The 19,784-nt window shown below is 53.2% G+C and overlaps 1 protein-coding gene across 1 annotated transcript in view; it reads left to right on the top strand.

Moving 5' to 3' along the window:
* The first annotated feature begins 2,119 nt into the window (after positions 1–2,119).
* LGR6 (leucine rich repeat containing G protein-coupled receptor 6) overlaps positions 2,120–19,784 on the top strand; it is a 138,246-nt gene continuing 120,581 nt past the window's right edge. The window contains exon 1 of the mRNA XM_064273392.1: positions 2,120–2,343. Within this exon, the coding sequence (XP_064129462.1) occupies positions 2,120–2,343 (224 nt within the window). The remainder of the gene's footprint in view (positions 2,344–19,784) is intronic.

Below are 19,784 nucleotides of genomic sequence, written 5' to 3'. Positions count from 1 at the left end.
GTTGGCAGGATACCTGAAGACACGATGCCGGGCATTGGGAGGCCCTTGGTGGAGGGCCCTGGGCGGATACTGAGAGTGCCTGGACAAATCAGAGCAAGATCTCTGAAATGGACTGAGAGTCACAAATGGAGAGGGATCAGAGCTCTCACTGGCCAAAGGGAGTTCCTAGAATGTGCAAGGGATCAGGGGACAGGGGAGGGCCCCTCTCAGGCCTGGTTGGAGAAATGGAACAGAGGTAAGGCTTTCAGTTCAATCGGGAGGTTTCCCTAAATGGGGTCAGGCTCCAAGGCTCCCCTAGGAGGACTGAATGTTGACATCATCTTCACACACTATGTTCATCAGGATGGGGTTGGCCTCATAATGATCTTCCAGTGGACAGACTGGAGACTTAGCTCTGAGCCGCCCCAGAGGAGATCCTGCTAAGGTCAAGACCAGGCTCCATCATGGTGTTTCTAACCTGATCCCATACACTGGAGCAGGGAGAGCTACAAACAGGTTCGGGGTGGGGAGCAGGGAGCCAATGTCTGGATGAGTGAGACCAGAGATGCAGGCCGACCTGAGGCAGAAATGGAGACCTTAAGAGGGGTGACTTTTAAGGACACACAGCAGATGAGCAGCAGCATGTGCCTCAGAGCAGGGATGCTCCTAGCTGTGGGTCTTTCTCGTTGTGCAGACCATTCTCAGGCCCCCCAGGAGGCTCATCTTCCACATTCAGGGCCATGGCCCAAACGGGAGGCTTAGGTCAGGGCCTACTGGTTTCTTGGTGTCCCTGCAAAGTCATTAGGAGTAGGAGAGTGGGACGGGGTTGGTGAGAAGATCCTGGCAGTGTGGGATGGAAGGAAGCTTGGATGCCTCTGAGGTCCCAGGCTTCTGGTGTCTACTCTGGATGGGTGGACCATGAGGAGACAGGGTGAAGTGTGGGAGGAGGGAGGCATAGCCCACTCCAGCTCTGCACTGGGGCTTGGCTCTGTGTGGGAGAGACCAGAGAAAACAAGAGGCTACATGAAGGCAGTCCAGCCTGGTCTAAGAATAAAACAGGGCCTTGAGCCCAGTTTTAGCACCTATGCACCCCCAGGTCCTGGGATCCCAGTCTCAGGGTGGTTGAGCTGCAGCACTGAGCCCCCAGGTGGCGCCAACTGGCTGACTTTTAGGCAACCTCTGACAACCAGCTGGGCAGAATCCCTGGGTCACTCTGGGTCCCTGGAGCAGGGATCAGGGTGACCCTTGCGACTTAACCATGCATACAAAGGACGTTCAGTGGGTGGAAATCCGCATCTGTTTCTTTGGTATCAGGGCATGTCCCCTCAGGGGGAAGGCAACCCCTTACTGCTTAGTGCCCCTCATCCCAACCTGTGAGAGCTTGCCACAACCTGACTGCTTTTGACAACTTCTTACTCCATGCCCCTGCCCCCCCCCCCCCCCCCCCCCCCGCCCCAGAGGGCTGACCCTGAGTTCCAGTTCTGGTGCTGCCTCTCATCTGCTGTGTGACCTTGAACAAGTCACTTCACCTCTTAGGTTTCAGTTCCTCAAGTGTAAAACGTGGTAGAGGGGTTGGGGGCATATGGAAACTCTAAGGTCTCTTCCGAAGGGCCTCCTCCAGCTCCCGTGTGTGACCCCCTGAGTGTCTCCAAAGGCAAGAGGGTCCTCAGCCTCAGTGGCCCAGGTTCCCTTCTGGGACACCGCTTCCAAACAATTTCAGGTCCTTGACATGCTGGGCTTTGCTTGATTTGGGTTTCTTTGCTTCCCTCCGCCCCCCCTCGCCCCACCTTTTTTTTTTCTTTCCTGGATGAAATTGCTGCCAGCTCGGAAGGAAGGAAGGAGAGAAGAGTAGGGGAGCTAGCTGCAGCGTAGAAAGTTTCCTTGACTCCTCCTCCGCCTGTGTCGCCCTCCCTTGCCAAGCCCAGCCTGTGAGACTGAATAACGAAGATCACTCAACAATGCCTGCTCCTCTCTGACTGCATCGTCCCAGCGCTCCCGCCGCCGCCGCCGCCGCCGACGCCAAGCAGAGCCCGCGGGCTGTCCCCACCGACGGCGGAGCCCGCTGCCTGGCGCGGGAGCAGGAGGCGAGCTGGTGCGCTCGCCCGTCCGCGCCAGGTGCCCTAGCCGCCCGGCCGCCGAGATGCCCAGCCGGCCCGCGGTCCGGGTGCTGTGGCTGTGCGCCGTCCTGTGCGCCGCGCTGTGCGCCTCCCCGCGCGTCGGCGGTGCCCCTCAGCCGGGCCGGGGGCCCGCCGCCTGCCCAGCCTCCTGCCACTGCCAGGGGGACGGCATCACGCTGGCTGCCGACTGCTCTGAGCTCGGGCTGTCCGCCGTGCCGGGGGACGTGGACGCCCTGACGGCTTCTCTGTGAGTAGGCGCCCGGCACTGCCCTCCCTGCTCCCGCCTGGCCGCCCGCTGATGCCCTGCCTGGGCCTCAGTGCGGGGCACCTGCCCAGGTGGGGTCCTGAGGCATCGCAGCATGGGCACCCCGGGAGGGCTTTTCCTATTCCAAGTCGACTGCTGTGGGGTTGAGGAGAGGAGTCTGAGAAGAAAGATCAGACAGCTGGGAGCCCAGGCTTCCCCTCTCCTCAGCTTGGTTTCCCGGTTGGTCAAGGTGTTTGTGAGTTCACCTTCTGGGAGTCCAGGCTTGCCTGGTGCTTCGCCCCTGCCTCCTCTTTCTCCAGCAGGACAGCCCTGAGGGCAAAGCTGACTGAACTGGGGGTGGAGGTGCGGGGAGGGAGTTACCGTGGGTGCAAAGGTTGTCTGTTCTCTGCCATGGCAAGGACAACAGAGCTGTCATACTGAGGCTGAGTGGCTTTGGGGGGTGTCCTAGCAACTGGGAGAGGGAGCTTACCCACCCTTGTCCCCTCAGAAAGGGACCCTGCCAACACCATCTCCCTTTGCTGAGGCCTCCTGGTTCCCCCTGGGGCCTCCCTGAAGTCGTGTCCTGAGAGGCTGTGTTGGAGACACTAATTTGTGGGCAGGCGCCGAGGCTGAAAACCAGAGAACCATTTTTAGAGTCCCAGTTGGGGTGAGATGGGGCGTGAAGGGGACCCTATTGGGGGCAGCTGTTCTGAGGGTGGCTCAGAGGTGCTTTCCCCTTAGAGCCTGAGGGCTGGGGGCTCTGGCTTCGTGCCCCCTGGGCAGGAGGAGGTTGTGAGACCACATTCCAGACCACCTACCTCCCCCCTGCTCTGGGGAAGGGAAGCCTCCTTCAGCCCAGCCATGCCCAGGCTGATCACCCTCTTGTCTTAAGCAGGTGGGAAAGTCTGAGGGGGTAAGGAGGTCTGCCTCAGGTGTGGTATCCTGCAGCTCCTTCTCACTGAGAGAGGCTTTGGGATTCCAGGACTTGGGAGCTCTGAGGAAGAGGGAAGCTGGGCTGGCCAGAGTTTCTTGCGCTAAATGGGACCAGGGCCTTCAGTACTGGGGAGTGTCCTAGTGGGGTGTGGTGGTCCTGAATTGTAACCCATCATGGGGCTCCCCTCCCAATCTCTCTGTCCCCAGTTGGCACAGGCTCTGGGACAGGGGAGGGAGTAAGAGGGAGAGAATAATGCCTGTACTCCAGAAGGGCAAATGGGTTCTTCATGGTCCAGGGGCTGAAGGCAGAAGCCAACACAGGCTACAAGGCAAACTCTATTCATCCGAGCCCAGTGCAGCTGTGATGGCCCTCAGCAGCTGGCAGAGGAGGGCAGACTCTCACCCCCACCCCTGCAGCCCCCAGAGTAGCCCACTTCTAGCCTTTTATATATGACATTGTTTAGTTTGAAGACAGTGTTGTGCCTAAAAAGAGTTTGAAAATGTACTTCTCTAGAGCCTTTCTCAGAGACCTGGTGGCGCAGTGGTTAAGAGCTCAGCTGCTAACTAAAAGGTCAGCGGTTCGAATCCAAAAGCGACTCCTTGGAAACTCTACGGAGCAGTTCTGCTCTGTCCTATAGGATCGCTATGAGTCAGAATCGACTCGACAATGGATTTTGTTTTGGTTTCTGGGGAGCAGAAGGTCCAGTGCCCAGGTTGAGGGGGCAGGGGAGATAGGGCCTTCAGAGGTGAGCTGGCCTGTAGAACCTAAGTCTTCCTAGGCTAATGGATTATTATTATTTTTTTTTTTCTGGAAGGACTTGGGGAGGGAGAGGTACAATGCCACTTTTGGAATTCAAGGGCCCCACCATCCACGCAGATGGAAGATTTTTTCCCACCGTCTCGTCCACATTCCCTTGAAGCTGTGAGGTCTGCATTTGGGTTCAATGGAGGTGGGATTTTCTGAGCTGGTCTTGGGTCTCCCTGCAGACTGAGAAAGCCCCTCTCTCCCAACCTCAGATCAGGCCTCTGAGAATCAGGGAGGGGAGGGGAAGGAGTATGGGTCCTGAGACAATTCAGGCAGGGATGGATTATCCAATAGGCAAGGTAAGCATGGTGCTTACCTTGCTTACCAGATCATCTGTAGTGAAATTGTTCACTACAGATTAGTAAGTGCTTATCTTGCTTACTGGGTCATCCACCCCTGTCATGGGTTATAAATTTGAAAAGAGGCTTTGATTCTGTAGGGAGGTGCAGTGGGGTTGGGAGAGACAGATGCCAGCCATACCTAGAAGCAGAGTCTTTGATGTGGTGAAAAATGTGAAATTGTTCACTACAGGTAATCTGGTAAGCAAGGTAAGCAGTGTGCTTACCTTGCCTATTGGCTAATCTGCCCTTGAATGTGGGGAATTTAGCAATGAGGTGTGGCACATTGGCAAGAGGCGGGACAGGACCACGTCACTGCCTTCTGCCTCGGGCCATGGAGGGACCGCATCTGGATGGTACGTAGAGAAGGGGTTCCTGATGGCAGCAGCTCTCCCGAGGCTGGCTCAGAGGAGGAGCCTTCTTTGCTCTCTCAGGAGAGCAGCCCAGCATCTGAGGGAGACGTGGGGGTGAGGATTTCTCCTGAGAAGAATCAGGACAGGAAGGCCTGGGAGCTCATCCTCAGCAGTGTTTGGAAGCGCCCAACCCGGTCTTGCCGCTGCAGCCAGTTAAAGAAGCTCCCAGCACTGCAGACTATGCGCGTTTGTATTGGGTGGTACAACCAGTGGTGCCTTCTGTCTTTGCCACTCAAACCTTGGTTTCTTCCTGGCTCTACCACTTACCGAGAATCATTGAACTCCTCCAACTCAGCCTCAGGCTCTTCATGTGCACCCAGGGAGAAGCAGGTGGCTGGGAGGATTACGTGAGATGGCAGGTAGGTATGACGCACCCAGCACAGTGCCTGGCACAGAGGAGTTGACATGTAAATGGTAGCTGTTGTTACGATGCCTCCGCCTCAGTGCTCAGTGGAGGTGGAGCTAAGCTACCAGTTCTCACACGGGAGGGAAGCTGAGCCGAGGCAGACAGTGTGAAACTTCTGCGGCAGGAGGAAGAGTGGTGTGGGGTGGGTGGGGGCTTGGGTGACTGCAAGATGCTGGTCTTGATCAGTGGTTGGCTAGTTGCAGGGACTTGGGATTCAACGAGGTCGTGAATATTGGGGATTGGGATTGGTGAAGGGATGTGAGCACTAGATCCTCCTGACGATGTTGAGAAGGTAAAAAGGTAAGATTAAAATACTGAAACGGGTAGTGTACTTGGAGATGCTTAGAAGAAGCCATAGGTTGAACCATAGGGGGCATCAAGGAACTGTGGGCTCCAGAAGATACCCGTAGGCCCTCTTATGTGTTCCTTAACCCTGCCCCAATAACCATTACTTCACCTTGGCTTTCTACCCCAGGCGGGTGAGAGTCCTTCCTTCTAGCCAATGTCTTTCTTGTTGTAGATGCCTCCAACTCCCTCCATCTTGGTTCTAGGGAAGACCGTTAAGTCGTCTTTATATCCAACTGGTATTCTTTGCTTTGACATTCAAGTCCAAAATTATTCCACTTTGAGCCCTGATGCTGGCCCTGTTTGCTCAGGTTTGGGAGGACAGACTGCAAATACTCACAATCCTTCAAGTGCCTTTTCTTTTTTTTTTTTTTCCCTTCTCCCTTCCTTCCTTCCTTCCTTCCTTCCTTCCTTCCTTCCTTCCTTCCTTCCTTCCTTCCTTCCTTCCTTCCTTCCTTCCTTCCTTCCTTCCTCCCTCCCTCCCTCCCTCCCTCCCTCCCTCCTTTCATCCCTCCCTCCCTCCCTTCATCCCTCCCTCCCTCCCTCCCTCCCTTCATCCCTCCCTCCCTCCCTCCCTCCCTTCTTCCCTCCCTCTCTCCGTTCCTCCCTCCCTTCCTCCTTCCCTCCCTCCTTTCCTCCCTCCTTAAACCTCCTCCCAAACTGCAGTCTCATTGAGGCTTACTGGGGTTTGGATGTTCTCCCTGGGTGGGGCCAGTTCTGGGATCAGTAGGACCCAGGGGGGAGATGAGCCCCTGATTCTGGGGGGTCCAGTGTGACAGTGCTGAGAAGGCACCGTGCTCCTTGCTGTCTCCCATCACATATACACCAATGAGGCCGGAATATACAGACAACAAAACCTGTTGGCAATAATATTTTGTGTTGTCCCTGAGAAGGAGAATCTGGGTAGTTACTCTGAGCCCTTCCTTTTACCCCCAAAGGTAAGCAGTATCAGGACACAGATGGCAAGAGGAAAGGTGCCTTGGGCAGCTAGCTGGAAAAGGCCTGAGGCTCGTAAACTTGCAGTTACCCCTAAGCACCATTTCCATCACCCACTGCCACCAGGCAAACCCCACATTGAGCTGCTCGTTGCCTTCCTGGGACTTCACTCCCTTTAAGGCTACCTGTGATAAACATTGAACTTTTTGAAAGGGTCAGATGAGGTGCGTGCATGATTGCATGTGTGTGTGTGTGTGTGTGCATGTAAATTCAGGGTAATATGCATCCTCCTCAAGGCCGCCTGGGGACGTCTATGACCAAAGAGATAGAGGCAGGATGCTGGGGAAGAGAGAGCACAGGGCTTAAAAGAACAGACACTGACCACAACAGAACAGGGCTTGAGTAGTCACTTACTAGCTGTGAACTTGGGACAGTTGATTAACCTCTCTGTGACTCAGTTTCCTCATCTGTAAATAGAGCTAATAGCTACCCATAGGGTTGTTGTATGGATCCACGGAAGTGGACACTATGGTGTCTGGCATGTGGGAAAAGCTCACTAAATGTTAGCCTGTGTTGCTATTTGGGTGACCAGGGCCAGGAAGGGTTGGTCATGGAAGTCTTTCTGGAGGAGATCGTGGAACCAGCACTGGAAGGAGAGGAGCAGTGTTGTTCTGTGAAAGTTGTGTGATGGGGTGTGTGTGTGTGTGTGTGTGTGTGTGTGTGTTGGGCGGCTGTGGAGTAGAGAAAGTGGTTCATAAGAAGGAGACAGAGGAGACAGCTGTCCTGGAGACCAGGAATAGCTTTAGTTTTCTGCTGGCTGGTGCAGTCTTAGAGCTTCATGGGAGGGGAGGAGAGAAAGGGAGCAACTGATGCAAGCCCCCAACCTGCTCCACACATCTTCCAGATGGACTGTTGTGGGGGCTGTGATGTGAGGAAGCAGAGAAGCCTGTGGCCTCTGTGGAGGAAAGTAGCCTAGGGGAGGGTGTGTCTGGGAAGGATGTACCAGGCCTCGCTTCTCACCTCCAAGTCTACCTTCCTGATCCGGACTTAATTTCCTTTTCTAACAGATCCTAAGAGCTCAGGGACCCCTGAAACTTGGGGTTTGTGACTTCTAATTCCCAGTCTCACAGTTGCTGTGTGATCTGTGCAAGTGCCAAGAGATTTCTGGACCCCAGTGTCCAAAAGTTTTGGCTGAAAAACCAGCGAGTGGAAGAGGCAGCATGAGAAAGTTCCCTGGGAAGAACTGCTTGGCACCAGGTGGTGGGGGAAGGGAAGGAGAGAAGAATGAGGAGATCTAGGCAGCGCCCAGACCAGGGCCCACAGAAGAAGAGCGAAGGAGGGGGAGAGGGGCTTCAGGAAATAGGGTCGTCTGTGGACCTCCTGTGCCAGCCTTACTCCAAAGTGGGGCTTGGGAGGCCAGGGCCATCAGAAGTCAGACCTTGAGGGGGTCACTGGAGGAGGGTGAGTGTGTGGGGGAACCAACACCCCAGTTAAAAGGAAAGGCAGGAAACAGCTCTAGGCAAAAGAAAAAGGAAACCTCTCGGCTCTGGCAGCAGCGGGCATGGGGTGCGGCAGGGTGGGGCGGCTGGCGGAGGAGAAGAAAGCCTGGCTCAGAGCAGAGTTGGCCTCCAGCCCACCCCCACTCAAGCCCGCCTTCCCCCCATTCCATGGGCTTTCAACCCTGATGGACGCACACGTGCTGCAGCCTGCTTCTCCCAGTGACCCATGCCCACCAGGGAGAGAGACAGGCAGGGCACAGGAGAGAGCACCAAGTGGGGAGCTGGACCGGGACACATGAAAGTCATGGGCTTTGGAGTCCTGCACTCATGGGCTTGAGTGTCAGCTCCATGGCATCTTAGCTGTGTGTCTTTGGGCAAATCCCTTAACCTCTCCAAAGCCCCGGTGTCTTCATCTTTAAGATGGGAACACTAATAGTACTCATCTTAAAGGGTCGTGGGGAGGAGTGAATCAAACAACGCAAAGCATGGTGCCTTTTGTATCACAAGCTCAAAAACAAAACGTTTGCCATAAATTCTGTTTTTCTCAACTCCTTCAACTACAAATGAGCTAACTGAGGTCTAGAAAGGTAACGCAACTTGTCCAAGGAAACAGCTCCTAGCGACAGGGTGGGGATTGGACCTCAGGGTTTTTTCCGGGTCTGAGATTTAGGATGCCGGAGTCTAATCTACTGGATTCCCATCCGATTGTCCTCCTTCCTTCCCTTCCTTCTTTCTTCCCTACTAATACAAAAAGCCAAACCAAACCAGTTGCTGTGGCGTTGACTCCAACTCATGGCAACTCATGTGTGTCAGAGTAGAACTGCGCTCCATAGGGTTTTCAGTGGCTGGTTTTTCTTCTGAGGTCCCTCTGGGTGAACTTGAACTTCCAGCGTTTTGGTTACCAGCTGAACGCATTAACTGTTTGCCCCACCCAGGAGCTCTTTATGATAAAGCCCTTTCCTATTGACTTTTGGGGAAATCGGTTTACAAGGAGCCAATTCTGCTCTTGGGCTGCTGGGCTGGGATGAGAAGGCCATGATCTTCCTCGTAGGGATGCCTGGAGGAGATGGAGCCAGATCCGGAGCTTGATGGCAAACTCTCCAAAGAGGAAGTCTGGGCTTCCAGGTCAGCACTGTCTGGAGAGTTCAGCTTTTCCCCAGAAATGGAGTTCCTCAGAATTAGGATCTTCTCTGGAGTATCCCAAGGAAAGGAGGGGGCGGGTTCATTTCTGCCCTGGGACATGCCCCAAGGAGCGGTATCGTCCTCTGGGCTCATCCCTAATGGGTTGTGTGATCTTAGGCTAGTAACTCACTCTATTGGGAGCAGGGCCAAGGACAAGGAGTCCCACTGGGGTTATGGACACCTTGGAAAGGTATGAGAGATGGGGGTGAGGGAGAAATTTCCCACCCCTCCCCCATACTGGAAATAACAACTTCTTTTAGCCGAATTGAAATTGGAATCACTGGCTCAGGGGTTCTCAGAATTGTGGGAACCTTTTTGTGCTAACCTAGTTTCTTGGTAAAAATGAGGTGGTCCCCAAATCTAACGACAATTCAACTCTCTCCTCCTGCCCTACAGATGTGGGAGAGCAGGTCCCAGGAGGAGAGGAACACCCAGAGGCCACATTGGAGCAGTGAGCAGAGAGTTATTTTGGAAGCACCAAAAGGACAAAGTAGCGGAGAGAGCTCAGGGGTTGGAACTGTGCCCCCCCCCAGCCATGCCAGGGCGGGCCACAGAGGGCGGGCAGGCAGGTGGGGGCTGAGCCTGGCTGCTCCACAACAGGGCATCTCCAGAGCCAAGGTTTCCCTTGTCCCGTTCTCAGCCCTCTCTTCTCTGTTACTATCTTCCCTCCCTTGCAGAGGCCTATAAGGGAGGCCTTTGCCCTCTGTCTTGAACTCTTTCCAGCTCTGGGGGGCCAGGGTCCCTCTGATTAGTTGTGAGACGTGGAACCTGAGGCTGGGGCCAGGGAAGCCCTTTGTGGCCATCTTTCTGCCTCCTCCTGCCTGCCCCAGTGCCTGGGAGCATGCCTTCCTGGTTGAGGTTTCCATTCCCTGGACTGTGATCTTTTTTCCAGGGAAACACTGTCAGAAAGGTCCGTTCTTGAGGCCCACCAAGCAAGTCCCCCACCGGTTCTTAGGTAGAGAGACCTCCTACCACCCTGCCACCAATAACAGCAGCAGGCAACAGTTAGTGAATGATGGGATGTGTTAAGTGCTAAGCATTTTGCCTGCATGATCTCATATAAACCCTCTGAGGCAGTACTACAGATGAGAAAACTGAGGGTTTTTGATGTTAAGGAGCTTGCCCAAGGCCATCATCAACTAGTAATTGCTGGTGCTCCTAACCATTGTACTTTACTGCCTGTCTTAATCATCTAGTGCTGCTATAACAGAAATACCACATGTGGATGGCTTCGACAGTTTATTCTCTCATAGTCTAGTAGGCTAGAAGTTCGAACTCAGGATGCGAGCTCCAGGGGAAGGCTTTCTCTCTCTGTTGGCTCTGGAGGAAGGACCTTGTCATTAATCTTCCCCTGGTCTAGGAGCTTCTTGGTGCAGGAATCCTATTGTACTTATCCATTCAAACGCCTCTTGGGAGAGGCACTTGGAGGCACAGGGCAATTGAGGTAGACACTACATGTCACCTAGTCAACTCTGCCAACCTAGGGCTTTGCCAGGAGTGAGCCCCAGAGGGTCCATTCTAGAGCACAACTCTCTTCTCCCTCTCTCCTTCCACCGCCCCCATCTCTTTGCCCTGAGAGTGACCAGACTGAGGCGGGTGGCAGAGGCTGGTAAGTGCTTTACTTCGCACCAGTGTCAGGGACTTGGACGTGGTCCCCAGGCCCAAAGCCAAAGCAGATGGGCTAATGAGGGGAGGTGGAGCAGAGAGGGGGTACCACCTACCGCCCATACCAAGACATCTCTGGGGTTGCTGCAGGGCAGGGAGGGGTGCTTCCTTATAGGGAGATGGGGAAATGGGGACCAAGTCTCCCCAGGTTTATTCCAACTCTCTGGGTGATTTGCAAGTTTGAACTGTTCCCTACCTAAGTTATCATTGGCTCTTGGGAAACAAGCCAAAGGCAGCAGACACTGAGAGGCTTTTAACACTTCCTGGAAGAAGGAAGCCTTCCCAGGTTGACCTGGTTTGAGGAGTCTTTTTCCTCCATGTCTCTGGGTGTCTCCCAGTTGACTCAGTGTTCATTTGTGCACAGAAAGACTATACCGGGTTGAGGGGGATAGCCCTGTGTGTAAAGTGTAGTTAGGAATCCCTGGGTGGCACAAATGGCAAAGCCCTTGTCTACTAACCGAAAGGTTGGTGGTTTGAGTCCACTCAGAGACACTTGGAAGGAAAGATCTGGTGATCTGCTTCTGAGAGATCACAACCACTGAAAACCCTATGGAGCAGTTCTACTCTGACACACATAGGGTCACCATGAGTTGAAATCAACTTGAAGACAACTTTTTTTTTTTGGTTTTAGAGTGTGTTTAAGCCTCAGTTGCCATCAACACACTGTGGATTAAGGTACCACCTCCTACCCTAACTTATGCTGCAGGCCCCCCTGTGTTAACAGACAATGATAATGCCACTGGAACTCCCAGGGCTGTTGAGAGATACATTCATTCATTTATGTATTCATTCATTCGACAAGCATGGATTAAAGGTCTGCTGTATGGGAGGCACTGTACTGAGTGCTTTCTCTTGAGTTCCCCCAACAGTTCTCGTGAGGCAGGCACCATTGTGATCCCTCTGCACACAGCGGGAGGACAGAGCCAGGGCTGGAGTGAGGCTTGGGGGACTCCAAAGGCCAAGCTCTTTCCTTTGCCTTGCGGCTCAGAGGGAAGATAAGACAAGTACATAAATAACTGTGGCTCATTAAGGGAAGTGAGAAGTGCCACCAGACAGGTCCAGATAACAGGCAGAAGGGCAGAGGCACAGAGGAGGGGAAGCTCGCACAGAACTGATGTGACAGGGCAGGAGCCCCTGAAGAGGCAGTGTGGAGCAGAGGAAAGCCACAGGCCTAGGAGCTGGAAGGAGCCCTGGTGGTATAGTGGTTAAGAGCTCCGCCGCTAACCAAAAGGTTGGCAGTTCAAATCCACCCGACACTCCTTGGAAACACTGTGGGGCAGTTCTACTCTGTCCTAACTCTGTCCGACTCGGCACCTAACAATAACAAAGGAGCGGGAAGACCTAGGTTGACACTCCTTTGTACGGTGGGATAATCATCTCTCTGTGATGAAGTCCTTGTGTTAAACAAGATCCTGCTTGGGGGAGGTTTTAACACATAAGGGATGCTATTTCCTTTCTCATAAAAATATCGGGTAGTAGGGCATACCTTATGGAGCCCTGGTGGTGCAGTGGTTAAGCGCTCTGTCGCTAACCAAAAGGTCAGTGGTTCGAACCCATCAGCTGCTCCACGGGAGAAAGATGTGGCAGTTTGCTTCCCATAAAGATTACAGCTTTGGAAACCCTATGGGGCAGTTCTGCTCTACTTATAGAAGGGTCTCTATGAGTCAGAATTAATTTGTTGGCAAGGGGCTTAGTGCATCTTATGACTGTGTAGGGTGTGTGCCCATCCGTCTGACAGGAGCTCTCTGCCTCATTACATTTGGCCCTCCCAGAGGGCAGGAGCCAGGTCTGTTTACATCAGCTGAGGGGGGAGCCCTCTTAGGGTAGGTGCAATGTCTCTGCCTTCAGCCTGGGAGCTTCCTGAAGGCAGGGTCTGTGCTTGTGGTTCCCTTTTCCTCAGGATCACTTCAACACACACACACACACACACACAAACCCCTAGTACAGGCCTCTACCTGCAGGGGGTGCTCTGGACAGGCCATACACAGTACAAGTCTATGCATTTCCTTTGCTCCCTCCACCTCAGCTCCAGATCTGGGGCAGCCCAGGGGTGGGGGTGTTTGAGGATGGGGGTTGGGGGGGAGCTGGATCAAGTGTCCAGGGATTGTGAGAGTTGAGGCAGGAAGGGACCGTAAACTAATCCCCTGCCTTTGTGGTGGACGGAGCAGATTAGGAGACTGGGAGGAGACAAGAAAGGAAGGGGCCTATTGTCTGGGACAAAAGCAGGAGAGAACGAGAATTGGGACAGGGCCTAGGCTCCCGCCCTCACTTACTTGGGGGCACACAGGAGCTGAGGACCCAGAGGAGTCAGAGCCGGGAACCAGCTCACCCCTCAGGCCACCCTGTTCCCCAATTCCCCCAACATGGTTGCCTGGCTTCAGCTTTTGAGAGCTGGGTGACTTTACCCGTGCAGTCACAGGGCCCATGTTTAGAAGGACCCCATGCTTGGGTTAAAGCTCTGTTATCGCCATCTAAAAATTCTTAATAATGTGTGAACAAGGGGACCGACCCACATTTTCATTTTGCAGTGGGTCTTACAAATTATGTATGCCCCGAGACTCTCCCAGCCTCACATTTCTAGATTGTAGTATAAAGATGATATTCCTGCCTCCACCCCAAGTGGTCGTCAGTTCAAACAAGTGTCCTGTGACTCATACCACCGCAGACACGTCTTCTGTCCTCACAACTGTTTTGGTGACCCCTTTGGTCTGATGGACTTGGGGGTGGAGGCAGGAAGGGATGGGAGGAGGGATGGCACAGGGTAGAAGAGGAGCTCAGAACCACTTGAGGTGACCACGGGGCTGGGGAGAGACTGGGTATCACTGGGCTGCCGTGCTGTTTGGACTGAATATGGCATCTGCTGGGGAAAGGGGATTACAGGGTACACTGTGCTGCCTGGTAGCATAGTGGCTGACAGCTATGGCTGCTAACCAAAAGGTCATCAGTTCGAATCCACCAGGCGCTCCTTGGAAACTCTATGGGGCAGTTCTATTCTGTCCTATAGGGTCGCTGTGAGTTGGGATCGACTCCATGGCAGTGGGTTTGGTTTGGTGCTGAGGGTAGGCACAGGGACATACCTGATTCTCGGTGCTTCTGTGAACAAGGCTGTTGTCAAGCTATGGGGAGTAGGGCCTTTGCTTGAATGAGAGCGGAGGGGGCATGGCAGCACCTGTGTGTGTCGTGCCCTTTCCTAGTTTTTTACAGAGTGGCAGCGTGGTTAAGTGTGCAAACTACAGAGCCACCCCGCCTGGGTTCCAATCAAATCTTTTACCACTCCTGTGTCCGTTGGGGAAGGAGGTACCCTCTTTGTGCCTTAGTTTCCTCATCTGTAAAATGGGGATGATAATGATCCCTGCTTTATAGGGTTGTTTTGAAGGTTAGATGAGTTAATATGAAAAGTGCATAGAGCCATGTTAGACACATAGTAACCACTCAATGGATGTTAGCTAGTATTCATTTATTCAATCAACAAACATCTCTTGGGTGTTTGCTTAGTACCAGGCACAAGCGTGGTACGATAAACAACCAGTTATAGTCGAGTGGATTCCTACTTGTGGCAACCCCAGGTGTGTCAGAGTAGAACTGTGCTCCATAGGGTTTTCAATCGTTGATTTTTCAGAAGTAGGTCACCAGGCCTCTCTTCTGAGGTACCTCTGGGTAGACTCAAACCTCCAACCTTCTGGTTAGCCATTGAAGGCATTATCCATTTGCATCACTCACTGTCTAGGCGCTGGTATTAACAGCTCTCACATAACAGACAGCTGGGGAGACAAATATTTAGTAGCTCATAGGCGCAGGAAATTCTACCACCCATATCTGGAGCCCTGCTGGCTCAGCCAGGCTCTCAACCCTCCCACCATCCACTGCAGCATTTTTCTGCAGCATGGAGTGAGGGGTTGCAAGAGTCCTCTGGAAGAATGAGGAAGAGGAGGGGTTTTCAGTAGATCCCCTCACCCAATTTTGCCTGCAACACCCCAGCCCCTACCCATCTGTAACTTTAAGTTCACGAGTTCTATTCAGTGGGATTGCAATCAGGGTACCCTGGGCTAGAGTTCTGTCTTTGCCACCAACTTGATGAGTACCTTCAGGCAAGTCCTCCGACCCCTGTGGTCTTGCTTCCTGTGGGCTGATCCTGCCTGACCCCAGGATACTACAGAGACAAATGATTGTGTATAGGTGAAAACGCCCCCGGGGAGAGAGGGAGAAAAGGAGCGTGAGCGAGTAGAGGTGAAGAGGCAGGTAGGAAGGGCTGCCAGGCTCCCTGGGATTTACAGCGTTCACTCTGTGAGACTTGAGATCCCAGCGCTGTGACTGGGCATGGCCACCACCAGCACCTCGGAGGGCTGTGTGCCTGGCCAGAACAAGGCCCCCCATTAACTATGTGCAGCCAGCGGAAAGAGGAATGCCCCCTCCCCCGCCAGCCGATGCCACGCCAGCCCCCGCCTCCTTGCCTGCTCCCCTGCTCTGAATGCAAAAGCCCGGGGTGCCGCGCCCCCCGTCCCCCTGCCGGCCCTGCCTCCACCTGCCAGAAAGTATTAGCCTCAGCCACCAGACTGGTATGGGGGCGCAAAGGCACTATGCTGTGGGACGTGGGGGACCTGCTGGGGTGGGGCTTGGGTCCGGAAGTAGCTGGGCTAACCCCTGGAACCCTGGCTCGTCTGTTGGAGGTAGACAGCGTGGTAAATGAGGAAGGTTTGGAAGCTTAGAGGCTTGCCCTGGGAGTCCCCCTTAAGTCTTTCTTCAGTCCCTACCCCTAACCTGAGTGGGAACCTCCAGATGTGCAGACCAGATGATTCAAGACCTTGCCTTTTCCTTTAATTAGTATTTACCCCTCAGGAAGTTCTCCTGGTGTCTGTCCTCCTTCCTGTGGGAATGTCCCTAAGATTCCCTCCTGTTTTGGTCAGAGGGGAGAGAGCCAGCAGCTAACCCCTGCTTTGTCAGCTCTGGAGGGACAGGAAGGGTGGTCTGGGTTCCCCACCGCTTTCTTCGTAAAGAAGTGAGCTTGGCCTCTGGAGGCAACCTTGGAGGCCAGAGCTGGAGTTGGGGTGCCATGCCCAGGTTCCAGAGGCCTGTCTGTTGTGTGGAGGGCTGAGTGCCCCTGTGAGTTCCTCCATGGGAATCCTTGAGGCCCTGCAGCTTCCCTGGCTCTCCACACTCTGGGCTGCAGCAAGGCAGGCAGCACCTTTGTGAGAATTAGGAAAAGGTACCCCTTGCTCAGAGTGGCCCCACCACAGGGGACGGGGGCAGAGTTGGTGAGTGGAGCAGGGACCCCGTTGGTCAGATGCCTGGTATAGCTCACAACCTGCACAGCTTTGAGTCAGCCTGGTCAATACTTAGCCTAAAAGTGATTGAAAAAAAGAAAACGTCAATCATAAAAGAGATTGAGAATATTTATAGGGAGTTGCTTAGACAGATAAATAGATAGATAGGTGGATGATAGCTGCCATCAAGTTGACTCTGACTCATGATGACCTTATGCACAACAGAGCAAAATGTTGCCGGGTCTGTCCTGCGTCATCCTCTCAGATTGCTGCATGTTCGAGTCCATTGTTGAGGCTACTGTGCCAATCCATCCTACTGAGGGTCTTCCTCACCCTCGCTGGCCCTCTGCTTCACCAAACATGATGTCCTCCTCCAGCCATCGATCCCTCCAAAGCAAGCTAGTCGGACAATGCTCTGTTGTGATCATCAGGTTTTCATTGGCTGATTTTTCTGAGCAGGTCAGCAGGACTTTATTTCTAGTCTGTCTTAGTCTGGAAGCTCTGCTGAAACCTGTCCCCCACGGATGATCCTGCTGGTATTTGCAATACTGATGCATAGCTTCCAGCATCACAGCAACACGCAGCCCCCACCGTATGACAAACTGAGGGAGGAGGGAATTGCTTAAAAGGGTTGTATTCCATCTAGCTCCTTGCATATCCTAAAGCCTTATTACTTAAATGTATGGTCAACAGACCAGCAGCACCAGCAGCAGCATCTGGGAACATGAAAGAATTGTGGAATCTCAGGCACGCCCCACCAAGACCTGAGTCAGAATCTGCATTTTAAAGTCTGCCAACCACTGCCCTAAAGGTTTTCCCTGGACTAAGTCAGACCATCAGCTGGATCTCTGGACCCCCTCTCCTACCCACCACTGAATTGCTTTTACCTAAATGTACTTAGGTGTCAACGCACCATTGGTTTCTCTCAAGGGCAAAAAGAAAGAGCCCCTTGGATATCACTGCTGCTTTACCCACAAGGAGGTGGGTAAGCAATGGGTCCAGACAAGGAGCTTGCAGCTCTGGGGAGAATGGAGTCTTTGGGGGAAGTCACGGAAGCATCAGCTTCATTTAGGATGTAAGGGGCTGACTGAGATAGCCCTTCCTCAGGGAAACCTCTCCTGGCCCTGAAGTCTGGGGGGAGGGCTCCCCCTGTGTGCCCATCCAGCCCCATGGCTTGTCCGCCTGGGCTTTAGCTCCTATTCCCTTGTCTGTTTCCCAGGCTAGGCTGTGTGCCCAGGAAGCAGGGCTCCAGTGCTGGTGCTCCCCAGGTCTCCTGAGTGCTAGCATGGGCACCTCACATATGGGTGCTGCAAAGGTGGAATGAGTGAGGAAATGAACGAGTGAAGGATGGCCATTGGCCAGGAGGTGCAGAGAAGAAACCAACCCAGGCTGGAGCCGAAGGGGCCAACCTGAGAGAGGGGGCTGGGAGGGAGGGCAGCTCTCTCCAGGCCTGGTGGTGGCACTAAGCTGGCTCCACTGCAGGCAGGCAGGAGCCCGAGGTATGGCATCTGACCCAGATGGCTGTGGTGAGGACGGAGCCACGCTGAGGAGCCTCTTGAGCTGCCATTCAGCCAGCTTGTGGTCGGGCTTGAGTTTCAGCAGAGGGAGACTTCTGCTCTATAAACCCTTCCGCTTACAAGCTTCTGCTTTTCCTATTCATTCTCTTATTTTATTATTCTTATTTTTTTTAAAGCAAACTTCTTTTAAAATTTTCCATCCAGTTTCAAACAAGCTAAGACAAACAAAGTTTGTGTACCTGGCCCTAGCTTGGATGGAAAGAGGGCTCTGGTGACTTGCGGCTGTTGGTTCTTGAATCTCCAGTGTGTGCCTGACGCTCACCTAGGCTCTGAAGATCCAAGATGAGTGTCAAGACCTGAATTCTGTGTTAAGAGAGACCACAGGCTGGTAGGTCAGGAAGTTACCACCCAGTGCGTTAAGCACCAAGATGGAAGTATGCACAGGCTGAAACCAAGGTATTGGCAGGGCCACTCCCTACAGAGGCTCTAGGGGTGGAACTGGGAGGGTGGGGGAGCAGCGGGGAGGTGTGTGTCTCCTGGTGGAATCCTGTGAAAAGCCAGGGAGCTGGGAATGATGGCCAGCGTTCCTTGGGAGGGAAGTCTGGCAACACCAAAGCTCTTGGCTGTGCCAGCAAAGGTCAGCACGTGTTTATTGAGCACCTACTGTGTAGTACGGGTCAGAACCTGTGTAAGGTGCTGGGAATACACAGATGAGTCAGATGAAATAGATACACAGAAATAAACATCCAATTTCAGCTCAATAAAGTAAAATCTGAGACGTACTCACAGGATGCCACGGGAATCTAGAGGGGAGCCCTTAGCCATTGAGAGCTTCAGTGAAGATTTTCAGGATGTTCTGTTTTTTAAAAATTATATGTTAGTATACTCACAGAAAAGAGCATAGAAGTGTATAGTTTGATGCTTTTCCACAAGCCAAATACACTTATGTAATCAACACCCAGACCAGGAAACAGAACATCACCAGCATTCAAATAGCCTCCCTCCTCCCCCTCTTCTGGTCACTATGCTTTCCCACGGCGGTAACCACTGTCCTGACTTCCAACAACACAGATGTTTTGCCTGTTTTTGGAACTTTATATAAATGGAGCGTTAGGTGGCATCTGGCTTCTTTCCCTTACCATGTTTGAGAGGTTCCTCCTTATCGTCGTGTGTGGTTGTGGTGTGCTCATTCTCATTGACGAGTGAGTGAGTGAATAAAGAAGTGAATGGCCACATGAGAACTGCTGCAGAGTGAATGTAACACCATTTACTCATTCTGCTGTTGATGGGCATTGGGCGGGTTCCAGTCTGAGGGTATTACATGGCGCTGCTGCGGCCTACACAGTTGTTTGGTGAGCATACACGTGTGTTGCCGTGGGTTATATATCTAGGAGTGGAGTTGCTGGGTCATGGTGGATCCAGGAGGAATCTCAAGTGGTGAGAACGAGCCCCCTAGGTGGACAAGTGTGGGCTCAATCACCTGCTCGGTCTGAGGCATCAGGAGGGGGCCCATGATGGAGGATGAGCAGAGAGGGGGCAGGAGGAGCCCACCCTGGGGGCCCAGAGAACCAGCTCTATATTGAAACCCCTTGGACTCCTCCCTGCTTACCCGTATGAGCTTCCAGCGGCTGCTGTAACAAATGATCACAAACATGGTGACTTAAAACAAAAGAAATTGATCCTTTCACAGTTCTGGGGGCCAGACATCCGAAACCAAGGTATTGATTGGCAGGGCTGTACTTCCTACAGAGGCTCTAGGGAAGAATCCATTCCGTGCCTCTTCTAGCTTCTGGTGGTTGCTGGTTTCCTTGGCTTGTGGCCACATCTCTCCAATCTCTGCCACTGTCTTCACATGTGTACTCTCCTCTTATAAGGACACTTGCCACCGGATTTAGGGGCCACTCAGATAATCCAGGATGATCTCTTCATCTCTCCTGAACTTATTTACACCTGCAAAGACCCTTTTCCCAAACAAGGTCACATTCACAGCTTCAAGGTTTAGGACATAGACATACATTTTGGGGGCTGCTGTTCAGCCCACTATACCACCCACCTCACCGCCATCCTAAGTGCCCCAGCTCATCTCCCCCCTTTGAGAAGCTCTCAGGTAGGCCACTTTCTCATGACTAATTGTGTCCCTCTTG

The sequence above is a fragment of the Loxodonta africana genome, chromosome 20 (genome assembly GCF_030014295.1).
Source record: "Loxodonta africana isolate mLoxAfr1 chromosome 20, mLoxAfr1.hap2, whole genome shotgun sequence".
Lineage (NCBI taxonomy): Eukaryota > Metazoa > Chordata > Mammalia > Proboscidea > Elephantidae > Loxodonta > Loxodonta africana.
Note: the sequence above shows the minus strand (reverse complement) of the source record. Positions and strands in the feature narration are given on the sequence as shown.